At 36.2% G+C, this 13427-nt stretch overlaps 1 protein-coding gene across 2 annotated transcripts in view; it reads right to left on the bottom strand.

The window, feature by feature from the left end:
- The window catches only part of TTC8 (tetratricopeptide repeat domain 8), a 41116-nt gene extending 30270 nt beyond the window's left edge, over positions 1–10846 (bottom strand). Inside the window, exons 1-5 of one of the 2 annotated variants that reach the window (XM_019472473.1) lie at positions 10820–10846; positions 6372–6492; positions 1827–1890; positions 1514–1673; positions 540–629 (exon numbers count right to left, since the gene is read on the bottom strand). In XM_019472473.1, coding sequence (XP_019328018.1) covers positions 540–629; positions 1514–1673; positions 1827–1890; positions 6372–6456 — 399 coding nt within the window. In that variant the 5' untranslated portion in view covers positions 6457–6492; positions 10820–10846. Of the gene's footprint in view, positions 1–539; positions 630–1513; positions 1674–1826; positions 1891–6371; positions 6493–10819 lie in introns of those variants that run through there. The other variant, XM_009280763.2, reaches the window with a different exon arrangement.
- Between the last annotated feature and the right edge of the window lie 2581 nt (positions 10847–13427).

Here is a 13427-nt window from a genome sequence, read left to right as displayed (position 1 = left end):
TGTTCTACTGGCGGATAGTCTCAGTTTCAATGGCTGTCAATCATAAGATCTTAACTGAAAATGTAGAAGAATTCTGAACAAAAAGATGAAGTCTTTTTACATAGAAAGTGTTAACTCATGCCATAAAATCAAAAGGAAAAATCCAAACCATTTGAATATTTTTAGGCCAGGATTGCCATCTATTTGTACACAGAACTGCATTTCCGGACACTAATGCTGTTTTTTTCCTCCTGACTTTTTTTTTAGTTGCCCTTCATCACTCCTGTCTGCATAGTTCAAAGTTATTTACCAATGGAATATTTTATTGTGCACAAATGTTCTTCCTAGGTTATACTTTCAACATAACCTCTTCAGACGTATTTTCAATTTCAAGTCTGGTAACCACTGTCAAAAGATAAGTAACACACTATTTTTCTGAACTTTACATCTACAACACAGTTCATCATTGTTTGTATCCCCCATCCCGTGTACAGTTACATGAGCATGATGCCAGAAAATAAGAAAAAGGTATCAAAACATTAATCAAAATAGTTACATACCTTTGCCAGTTTGGGTTTTTGAGCATATTTTGCCAAATTCAGTCGAGACAGATTTATGAAAGGGCCATCTGGATTTGTTAGCATTGAAGCCTGAAGGGGAGAAAGAAGTTTTTAAATGGGAAGATCCCCTACACTTTTCCTGAAAATTTTCAAAATATTAGCAGTATACAAAAAAACAAAAAACCCAAACAAAGCATTTGTAGATGCATTGCTCTACTGTGCAGTACAGACTCTTCTTACTGAATTTCATCTTTTCTGAAAGCCAGGAATTTGTCCTACTCCCATACAGTCCCTGAAAGAGGCTGCATGAATTACCTTTCAGAACTACCTTTTTCTTCCCTCTCTCCACTATTTCCATCATGTGCCTAAGCATGTAGCTTGGACTAACTGCTAGGTGGACTGAAGGTAGTTGGGATACATAACAAAAAAATCTTCAAGAAAGATTTAGGAAGATCAGTTCAAACCTGAGATAGTGAGAAGATACCACATTTTGCCATTATTGTGATGTCAATCGCTATTACATATTCGTGCTAGTTGCAGTTTATTCATTTTGCCAATAGAACAGGATAAAACTAGTATAGTTTATTTTCCTTCTGAAGTGACAGACACAGAGATTAGTAATTGTTTTGTAGTAAACAGCAAAACTTGGAGAAGGTTTCAACATACTTATGGTGAAATCATGTCATAGTCTTTTCATGGCCTTCAGTGAATGAGACTCACAGAACTTGTGAATTTGGAATTTATGTGAATTTTTATGAACTTGTCAATTTATGTATATTTTTTATATAAACAGATTAGCAAACTAACAAGAAGTAACATTTTCAAACTCTACTTTGAAAACAATTTCAGCAAAAAATTAAAAATGCTCACCTCCTCCAAACTTGAGTTTAGATGCAGCTTTTAAGTCAACTACAATGTCATTGTACCAGATACTATGACCAAGAAAGCCCTTATTCCGAAAACAAACAACTCACCGTTCCTAGCCTGACATATCTCCCAGAAGCACTAGTAATTGGACGAGCCGTGAGAGCTGTTCGAGGTGTTTTTATAGCCTGTTCCATAGTACTTGGCCGTCCACTTTGCGTGCTGGGTCTCACAAATCCTGTAATAGGTCTTCCTGATTGGGTTACTGGCCTGAAGATGTTAAGCACATTATCCTTATGTTGATGGTATTTATCGATAGAGAATTTAAACACTTATATCTGAAGCATTTCATTTTCAGAAGTTAAATTTAGGATTTGCTCATTTGTAACTAGTCACATTTTTAAAAAATAAACAATCACATACCTAACGGCTGGGCTGGGGCCTCCACCTTGGCTAGTTCCAGGGAGTTTCAAAGATGTTCCTGGTCCTAAAAAGTAAGAGCATTTCTCACTTCACATTGAGATACTACATGCTTGTCTAGGGGACTTTAAAAAATGATTGTGTCTTACAATAAACTGGAAATTTCTTTGTTCAAACTAAGGGGACATAGCACTAGACAAAGAAGACAAAAACCAAATATTGCACTGTGCTACCGATAAATTGTCAGACTATTGCAAGAAACCTGCCACTATGAACATGGTTTTCTCACTTTGATCATTCCCATTCTCTCCCCCATCCCACTTGGGGGGATCGAGCGAGCAGCTGTGTGGGGCTTAGCTGCCTACCAGGGTTAACCCACAACAATTCCCAAGAACATCTTAGGAGCAACAGATAGCACTGAAGTATGAAAGGTTACTGGAACAATGAGATCATGCTTATTTGAAACGGTATATTTTCTATCTGGGACTAAAATAGCACCCAGACTTGAGTAAGTAAACCAAAACCTTCAGCTACAGGGCAGACGGAGAATGGTATCTCATGTCATTAGACCCACCAACAATTTAGGACACAGTAAAGTTCAAACTCGTCCATATCCAAAGGTCATCAATGAAAATAGTGAATTGGCTTGAGCCCAGGTGAACAGATGAAGGGTCCCCCTTTTCACATATTTCTGTTTTGACAGTGGATCATTAAGAATTACTAGTTTCTGCACGTAGATTTTCCATCACCTTCACTGATATTTGATTATAGTCAGTTTTTCTAACCTCCTAAGTGAACGTCTAAGAGAAGGTTTTAAAAACTTGGTAAAAAGCAAGATATGACATCTATACCTTCTGGTCTGTTCACTACTTGTTACCATGTACAGAAAGAAGTGAGATTTAAGTTGACACAGCCAGTCCTTGACAAATCACTGTTACTCATCGACTTACTTCCTAGATACTTGTGAACTGCTTTTATTCCAAATGTCTCCAAGAACTGAAGTTAAAAAAATAGGTACTTTCCTTCCTTCTTTTTTTCCCCAAGATAAACCCCAAGTTTGCCCTTTTTCAGTCTTCTCTCTCTCCCGCCCTCAAGTTGTAATTACCTCTGAGATACTACCAGTCCATTGTTTAAGCAAGTTTAGTAGACATGTCCAAATTGATAACTTCTAACTCAATCTAAATACCTTCTAACTTTTTTAATCCATGCTGATACCAAGCACCCCTGACTCCAATATTATAGTAGCCACTTGGCTACAGCTGTATTTAAAGTTAAATAATACAAAAAAGATATTAACCATGATCTCCTTGGTAAAACCAACTAACTATGTAAGTGATGTTAAAATATGGATCAAAACTCAGGATTCTCTCTCTTGTGGCTGGCCACACTTAGCATCTCTGTTGCCTACTTGCTCTTTATAGTCCTGTGAATCTTGAATTTTTTACTCCACAACAGAAAGGGTGGACAGTCCACCCGGCAGAGTTTCTAACATGATAGCTAGGGCACTCTTCTGAGAAATGGAGAAAGTGGCTTTCAACTTTTCAGGCTAGCAGACAATGAACTAGTCTTCCACTTGCTGAGCCTTTTTTTTTTAACTATCACAATAATATAAAAAATGTAGGGCATTAAAATCCCTTTTCCAGACATGTTTTTTAATAACTACGATTGTTTTCTGCTTTTGGTAGGCAACAGACTGGGAGAATGCTTACAGGATTTAGTTCCCTTCATCTCACCTAGGCAACTCAGTCCTTACTTTGAGAATCCCAACTGAACTAGCTATGAATAGGCATCAAGACGCCACAGCAGTGCATGTGGCCACTAACAGCGACAGAATTTAAGAGCGTAACTTCAGCAGTTAGTGATGACTGCAGATGACTCCTTTAACTCCCTAGTTAATAAAATAGCTGTGATTATCCACAATGCCAATTAGTATGAGTTTCTGAAAACTATGTTGTCAAGGTAACACTTTTAAACAAGATTACAACCTTAGCTGATAAAATTGATGGTGTTAAGAGTCCAAAGGTAACATACTGGGAATTTTCTGTAAAATGATGCTATAGGACATTTTTATTAATAAACAAGACAGATGGAAAATTAACACAGCAAAATTATAAAAATTTAAAAACTGGTGGAAGACAGATTTCATTATATATGTGTGAAGAGGAACCATAGAAAAGTAGTTGTTTCCAGTGGACCCTATACAATTTAGTAATTTTTAATAATGCAAGACTGAGAGCAAAATCATTATTAGGATAGTTTAATCTGGAAAATAAGATAAGGACAGATGCAAAATTGAAATGGACATGTAACTGATGCAAAAGGATTTGAACTGCTTAGTAAGTGAAGTACAGACAAAACCAGTTGTAATATGGGAGGTATGACTACGCATTTTTAAGTTTGTAAGCTATAATTATAGTGGGGGAGGATATCCTAGAAGATTTGCCGCAGTAGAAGACCCTGAGTCAAGACCAACTATGGCTAACACACTTTAACAGCAAAAGAAAAAGCCCACAGTCAGCAAGCACCCATTTTTATTAAATCATGTGTAAAAGTGGAAGTGATCACAAAATCACAGAATGGTTGAGGTTGGAAAGGACCTCTGGAGGTCATCTGGTCCAACCAGGCTCAAGCAGGGCCACCTAAAGCCAGCTGTCCAGGACCCTGTCTAGACGGTTTCTGAATATCTCTAAGGAGGGAGACTCTACAACCTCCCCGGGCAACCCATGTCAGTGCTCAGTCACCCTCATAGTAAAAAAAGTGTTTCCTGATGTTCAGACAGAACCTTCTGTGTTTCAGTTTGTGCCCATTGCCTCTGGTCCTGTCAATGGGCACCGTTGCAAAGACTGGCTCTGTCCTCTTTGCACCCTCCCTAGTGATATCTGTGCTTACCTTTTTTATAAAAGTGTAACAGAAAAACACTTCAGATGTATAAATAAAGTAAAATCAAGCTGTAGAAGAGAAATGTATTTTCTATGTGTCAGTGGACTGTTGTCTGGTTTGGTGATTACAACTGAAAAAGCATGCAGATTAATTGGAAAGAGTGAAGAAGAGAGTTTTAAGACTCAACTCAAAAATTAAAAGATATACCTCAGAATGAGAAGATTGTTTAACTTATCAAAGAAAAGATCACTGGATGACTTAATGATTGTTTTAACTATTTAATTTAAAAATATACCTGTGAAAATAAAGACTTCTTATCAGGCTTAAAATGTACACAAAGAAGCAACAGCTGGAGCTATAGTTGATAATTCCCACTAAAGATATGGCATACACTGATAAAAGCTAGCAAATTTAATAATTTACTAAAGACTGCAGGGGGTTCTTGCTCTGTGGAAAGTTCTTATACTTTCTGAAAAACTACATACTAGCTCAGGCACATCTAGTGAATTTGAAGCACAAATAGCAAAGTCTTATCTCAATGATTCAGGAGTGCAGGCTACAGTACCATAGTGATTTTCTTTGGCTTTGACATCTGTGACACACTATCCAGAAAGTCACCTTTTTTCAGTTTAAATATAGTATGAATGTATTTTTCCAGAACGCCTTATTTCTCAATAATACTCATCAAATGATTTTTCTTGGCAGATGGTCTCTACCACAAGCGGCATAAAATCAAAGTCTAAATTATATTATTATGCTGTTTTAAGAGAGATACATGTAATTAGATTATCATAATGTATAAACACAACTTGAGTACTGCTTGACTGTTTATATGTGACCAAGCATGTAATGACAATTTTAAAAAAGTAATCAGATAGATATGCAATTGCCTACTTCTATCCAAATGAGAAAAGCTTTTAATGCTTCAAATGTTAGTTCTGGCCTACATCCAGTTCTTCCCTTGAATTCCTTGACATGGTAGGTGGTTGAGAGCCACATCTAATAAGATGCATAAAAATTCCCATGTGGACTGTACTAAAGAAACAGAGAAAAATATAAATAATGCCAAAAAGTAGTGGAAGACTACTAATTACTGCCCACTTAAAAGGGAACTGACGAAGGTGAAAAGAGCTGCATACAAGAAACAACGACAGGGCTGAAGAACTGCCCTGGGAAAGAAGAGACGAAAAAGTAGAGAAAAGCCGAAGAGAGAAAATCAGTTCAGAAAATGTTTGCGGGAAATATTACAAAAAGGTGATGTCAGATTTGGCCAGACTGTTGCCTACAGTACAGGCATATGGACGAGATTCACAGTCCATCAAGGGCATATATTTTTCTCTAGTTTCCCACAGTGCCTAAAGAAGCCAGAAAGGAGTAAAAGAAATCAATGCACTGATGGAAAAGAGCTAGTGAGTACAGAGATGTAGAGGGAAAGCTGACAAAACACTACTTGTCTGAACCCCCGTCTGACAGGGGGGGTACTACATCAAGATCATGTGGGGTATCTCAACGTTGCCAGGCAACCATAAAACAATCTAAAACTCTTCTTGTAGCAATAGCTAAAAGACATATCAGGTCACCTCAGTATGTACTATTTTACGCTAGATGACAATCCTGACCAAAAGAGCTCTTGTTGCTTCAATGTATTTAAGTGAAAATCGTTCTTACGTGCAACTTGAGCAATGGCGTTTTCATCTAGCATCATCTCTGCGATTCCTTCTTGATCCATATCAATTTCATCCACGTATACCATTTCTGTCAAAGCTCGTGTTTTCAAGCTCCAGGCAGCCTGAATAAGGACAAAGTAAAAAGTAAAATATCTTCAAGACACCAAGTAAATAATCTAATCAGCAATTTTGCCATTTTTTTATTATTCTTCCCTTCACAGTTTTAATAGGCTTGAATAAGGTATTGACTTAAACAGCTGGGTATATCCATCAGTTGCCTGATGGAGGTGGAAAGGGGACCAAGACTTTAGACAACTCTTTTGGAGTGGAACAGTTATGGTCACTGAGTTTGGAGGACAGAATTTCATGCCTCATGAAAAGTTATGACTAATTTAGGTCACAGGCAACTCTCTGAGACCTTGTGCTTTTGAAGAAATCCCCAGCCACCAGAGCCATTCAAAACCCACCACTGACAGACACCTTATTTAAATTGGGATAGGAGAGGAAGGTAAGTAAACTGCTGTAATGCAAAGTAATGCCCTTCCCAGGCATCTGTAGAGAAACAAGGAAAACCTTTTAACCAGCAGTTAAAGGTACAGTACATTACTATCCACAAGGGACAGTCTTTAGAAAGATAATCTAAAATTCCTTTGTTCAAAGCATCAGCTGTAGAAAATGTGTAAATGTATAGATTAAGCATCTCAGATTGAGAGATTATTGGAGTACATGTTAGTGAAATGAACTGACAAATTACTACATTAAATGTCTTGGAGGATTGTATGAGCAGTGTGGAAACGCAAGCATAATCCTAGCCTATATGACAAGCTTTGTGTAGACCACAGAGACACCAAATCAATGGGGAAAAGAAAAACCAGTGACAGCCATACAGAAGTACCAACAAAGTAAGTGCAGATCCAACCACTCTGGTAACTTAATATGCCTGTAATGTACTCATAGAGCTGGCATGATAAAGGGAGCCACAAGACCAACCCCGACCTTCCTTCAGATATTGAACAGATCATCATAAATTTTCCAGAGTAAAAATCACTGCCAGAACAATTAGATTTGTTTCTCTCCTGACACAGGGTACAGCAATTTGGTGGAAAAGCATGTTTAATATTTGCTAAGGAGACATTTCAAAATAGAAACAGACTGATGCTACCTTAATAGAACTAAAGGTCAAACAAATGGAAACATTTGTTCTTTAAATAAGAGGTAGGAGAAGATCTGGACCTCAGGCTTATTTAATAATTTAAGTAATCATTTAATGGGACACTTCTCATTCATCATGTCTCAGACCATCCCTTCCCTCTACGCTTCCCTCATATTTCTATGCAACTTTATAGCTGTCTATCAAAAAGAAAGTATATCTAAAAACGTTGAGATATTTAATTCTCCTTTTTAAAAGTGCTTTCTTCCAAGCAGAAGTAAAGGAGGGATTTAGCCAGCCAGTTCAACCACAATTAGAAACCTTTGTTCAAGTATGAAAAGAAAGGAACAGGGCAGGATGATTTGAATCTAGGCCAGACAGACATTATCCAGATCTGCTTTATTATCTTTTAGTTTCTTCTTATGTAGTAGGGTGACAACCTTTAATTAGCATTGAGATTTGCAGTTAGATGTTCAACACCCTTAACTGTTTTTCATTATTCTACAGAAGTATTTAGCTTGTTGAATTTTTAACACCTTGACGGTACTCTGCTTTTTTCAAAGACATATATGTCTGAAGACATAAACATGTCTATATTGGGAATATGCTGAAATTAGAGCTCTCAGTATAGCCAAACACAGGCTAATTTCCTAGTAAAGAGAAGAGAAGCTGCCCACAGTAACGATCTTTTCCTGGGAATTGAAAGTAGCAACTTCTCTACACTAATTGCTAAAACTGGGGCCAGTTCTTAACATAGACGTAAGTATATCATTGTGATTTTTCCAATAACAAACATGAAATAATGTGTTTTTAAAAGCAACATGTCTCTTTGTCATTACTGGACAAATATCTGTCATAAAAAATAGATCCCTTAGACTGCTGTTCCAGCCTTAAGCTCCTAGTCTGAGGCTTCACAGCCAACAAAAAATTCAAATATTGCATATTATTCCTTAATTAAACATCAGTCTGTAGACTAGAGTATTGCCTGCAGCAATGTTTGTTACAGGACTCCTGATCAAAACAGCAAGAGAGAGAAAAATGTCAAATTCATTACTTAAACTATAGAAAGATGACCTTTACCTTGGGAGACAAGAAGACAATCAAAATTCTTAACTACTAGTTACAAGACCCATATGAAACAGAAGTATCATTTCTATGCATGCACACAGTTATGCTGAATATCTGAAAAATGAAGGTGTGGGAAAAGGAATTAGAAATGTATTCTGACACACAAATACAAAGGGAGATGTAGGAAAAAGATCTTTTTTTCCAAAGAATTAAATGAAAGTTCTGACACCCTTTTCATTCATTAAAAATTTGCTACTTATTCATTAGAACTACGGCATATGGCTATTGACTTACTTTTTAAAAGAAAACCTGAGATGTACACTTCTCTGTTTACACAGACCCTCCCCAACAAATTTTGATTTTTTTTTCGTTCATAAAGTAAAGGTGTCTTTTATCACATGAGACTTAAAACTCATGCAAGGTTCAAGGATTTTCTTAACAGCTCAGTAATTTCAACTTTTGCTGACTTTCTATAAAGAATTTGTACCAGTAGTCCTGGTATTACCTATAGCTACTTTATCCTTGTATGAAGCCTACATGTATGAAGCCTGTATGAAGTGTTGCAGTTTTTAGTTATCAAGAAAAATTTTAACAATTCTGTTCATAAGGAAGTACACAGTTTTAGTAATTTACTATAGTACAATGCACAGATTTTTCACTCAGTGAAAACCTGTAAGGGTTTAATCTGAAACTAATGCAGAACTTCAGCTGAAAAACTTCAATTAAAATGAATAACAGCAGCACAAAACTGGAAGAACCACACTGCCAACAGTGAGAGGAAGGCTCATTTATAATCACAAAAAGCCATAAAAATAAATGCACACATTTCTGAGTAACCACATGACTATTATTTACACCTCGACTTAGCACAAGTTTGTCCACTCAAACTGTTGCCTCAGATTCCATTTATATTATCTGCTCTCTCTTTGTTGGATTGATAATTTTGTTTTGTGACAAGCAACATGTCTGGCATTTATGAAGACAACTTGCATTTTTATGAAATGGGCACTTAAAGAGTAGGAACAAGAAAGGGACAGCTCATTTCAGACAACCCACATATTCACAACATAATAACAGATTTAGCTTGCTTAACTCAATCGAACAGAACTTTACAATAACTAATAGTAATTAAAGAGGGAAGCAATATCTTAAGTACCCTAGAGTGCAGAAATGTGATACAGTATTTACTAAGTCTAGACTCCAGAAAGAAAAGTGACAGTGTTTTTCACTTAGTTCCTGAGAACTGGTTTGTCACCAAATCAAGTATCTTCCTTTTGTTCCTGAAAAGTCCAAGAACCAAATTAAAAAAAAAAGATAAGCTTAAAATCTAAAGCTAAATGTATTTTCTGAATCTGGTAACGCACATTTCTAAGAGGTTTCATTCTCCAGTAATCCTTTCCATTATCATAAATTTTATTCCATACACAATGAAAACCCCAGAATGCAACAACTACCTTGTGAAGTATAATCTTTAAAGTCAAGAAGGTATCTGGCAGTATTTCACTGAAACCATTTTGTATGCAAACAACTTGCATGACTTCATTGGAATGTAATCGGAGACTTGTAAAATATGTTATTGAGCTGTATTTAAAGATGCAATTTCACATTACATTTAATCTCTTCTGACTGTGGGCTGGAGCAAAAAGATGCCACCACCTGCACATTACTATTCTTCCCATTGCAGTAATCTAGTGCTAATGTGGACAGAGTGAAAACTAATCAATTACTCTCAGTCTTCCATCACTTATGCAAAGCATCATCATGCAGCTTCAAGACTACCAGACTCTACACAAGGTAAGCAGTGAGAATGAGCTGTAGGAGCAGGAAGGGCATGGGTAGCAGCCCACCATTACGCTGCATTAAATGAAACATGAAAGTGAGCCGTAAGAGCGTAAACATTGTTCTGTCTATGAAATACACATTGACTTTTTCCTAATCTTGTCAGCAGATGAAGGTCATTCAGTTCAAGACAGATTCAATTTAACTTTTAGAAGGCACTAAGCTACTGAACTGCTGAATAAACCTATAGGAAATATATGAGAGAAATAAACTTCTATCAAATATAAAACCTGCCTATTTAAAATACCCCTTATCAAATGTACTGCCTTACCAATGATGAAAAACAAATTTAAGCCATTAAGGATTTAACAACAAAACAAGTATTATTCAGTGTATCAGAAATTCTTCCTAATGATTGTATCTAATAATTGTATTTATGAAAAGAATTTTACCTGAAACACGGTGTATTCAGAATCAGGCTCCTGAAAAGAGAGGAAATATAATTTGAGGAATGTAAATGCCACACAATAAAAAGAACAACAAAAAATGGAATTATACTCTGTGACCACCTCATTTTGCACAAACATTTTCTCTGTGACACATATATCCAAATTTCCATTTTATTATATTATCTCAACTTACACACATTATGGAGCAAATCAATGTTTTACACAATGAAAGCAGATTTGCAGTAACTACATTTTAGTTAAGTACTTAATAATTACAGTCTCTTGAACCAATAACTGATTTCAGTTGAAGATGCTTTTTCAAATCAAGTTCCATGTACATAAACATATCCGTGATAACTTTATTATGACCTTACAAAAACCAGTACACAAGTAATAGTAGCTGAAAGTTCACTGTGGGAGAAGAAAGGACGAATGAACAAAAGCAAATCCTCATAGTAAACCATTAATCAAGTTAAAGGCAGGACATCCACTGTATGTCTATTAATTACATTAGGCTTTTTTTTTTTTATTGTTGAACTACAGCAGACCTCATACATTGGTGCTGGTTATTGCCTTGAATCTGACATATGGAACACAAAGAGTAATCAGATTAGGTAACTAATCAGGATGATCAACAGAGACAGCCCTGGATTGTATTTCCTCTAGGTCACGCTATTACTACAAACATAGAAGACAATGCCTGTTTGCTTACAATAGGAAATAATTATACTGAACATCAGTGCTTTATGTGTTTGTATGCCCAAATGCTAGTCATAGAAAATATAGCTTTTATCTATCCTGAGATAAGATTGTCAGCATAGAAGTAAATTCCATAAATAGAATTTATTTCCCTAATTCTTAAATGAAGAAATGCACAGGACGCTTTCTAGAAAAAAATATTTCAGGCTTCCAAATAGGAAATAATTATACTGAACATCAGTGCTTTATGTGTTTGTATGCCCAAATGCTAGTCATAGAAAATATAGCTTTTATCTATCCTGAGATAAGATTGTCAGCATAGAAGTAAATTCCATAAATAGAATTTATTTCCCTAATTCTTAAATGAAGAAATGCACAGGACGCTTTCTAGAAAAAAATATTTCAGGCTTCCATAAAATCTAACTCAGTAGCAGCTAATTATTCTTCTATCAAAATGTTCAGGACATTTTATTCATTAAGAACTCTTCAGGAAAACATAATTGATTTTAAAATGTTTTGATTTCATTGATGTGTTCTTTAAGAATTCAAGTTTATAATGGCATAGCATTTGATACTGCCACATAAAAAAATTCCTGATCCATGCCCAGTTGGCTAAAAGGTCAACACCATACCTTAAAAACCTCCTAGCGCTTACCGCATCTGGCGACAATGTTCAAAGAGAGTTCTACACCAATTAAGATAACTTCTAAATGCATGTACATGTAACTATTGATTGGATCATCAGTAAACTTATTTTTGAGACCTTCAAATCATCTTTTACCATGTTCTTAAAGGAGAACTTCTTAAACATCATTATACTTGTGATGAAAACATATTCTGAATATTAAGCTATATGTACAGGGAGCGGTAAATTAAGAGATATGTCAAGATGTACTGGTCAAGAAAATTTCTTATTACATTTATAAGTGTGACTGGCAAAAATGCCTACTTCTAAGGCTATTGTAGAAAGCTGATTTCAGCTGCCCATAGTTTTGTGACAGTGTTACGGATACAGTGGAGCAGGAGTGGTGCTACCATATAGCAGTCCAGCTGACAGCTGGGAAAAACGGACAAGCTTTCAGACAAGCAAGGTCATCTCTTTCAGGCATAAAAACACTCTCAGAGTATGCACTGTTGGTCTCTTCCTTTACTTACTTATTGTTACATTACATGTCTTAGAAGGGAGAAGGCTAAGTGTCTGAGCATGAAAAAGTTTTGACCTGTAACAGTCACAGTTTAACTCAACCATTCTTGAGCACCCCTTTAAAGGATACCATCTCCTGTGGCTTGGTTTGTATCATATCCTAATGCATGCTGTTCAAAGAAGTGACTCCCTGAACAGTGACCGAGGCTCCTGTTCTTGTAAGATCATTCTTTCCCTGGTTGCAGAGGTTGGGAAGCATACGCTTAGCAGAATATGGGACAAGAGAATGAGAACAGATGGCACGGTGATTACAGCAGTTGAGTATTCCCTTGTGCTGCACAGCAGCTCCCTTAATCCAAACTTTCCCTAAGTGTTGTAATTTGTCTGTCTGCCTTCCTAGTGTCCAACATGACATATCTTGGGCCTGATTTGCAGAAGTGCTCCCATTAAGGGTTTGACCATTAAATGTTTTAGAATTGCGATGTGTTTTTTAAGCATAATAAACCACACATATTGGGTTAGGCACCAAAAATGATACATACTTAATTTTAGATATTCCTCCAGGTTATACTAAAATACTACTAATGTAATTCACACAGATGGAAGACAGCATCATTTTCTGGTAGGTGGCTGAAGACGACAGAAATGAAGTTCGATCAAAATATTTAGGAGCTACTGATTTCATTAACATGCCACCTTCAAAAGTAACACGGACTTCAGGAATCAACAGCCAATCTGCCTGAGAATGGTTTTGGATTCTTAATTAAC

This window comes from Aptenodytes forsteri, unplaced genomic scaffold (genome assembly GCF_000699145.1).
Source record: "Aptenodytes forsteri isolate BGI_AS27 unplaced genomic scaffold, ASM69914v1 Scaffold193, whole genome shotgun sequence".
Classification (NCBI taxonomy): domain Eukaryota; kingdom Metazoa; phylum Chordata; class Aves; order Sphenisciformes; family Spheniscidae; genus Aptenodytes; species Aptenodytes forsteri.
This window is presented reverse-complemented; position numbering and strand designations above follow the sequence as displayed.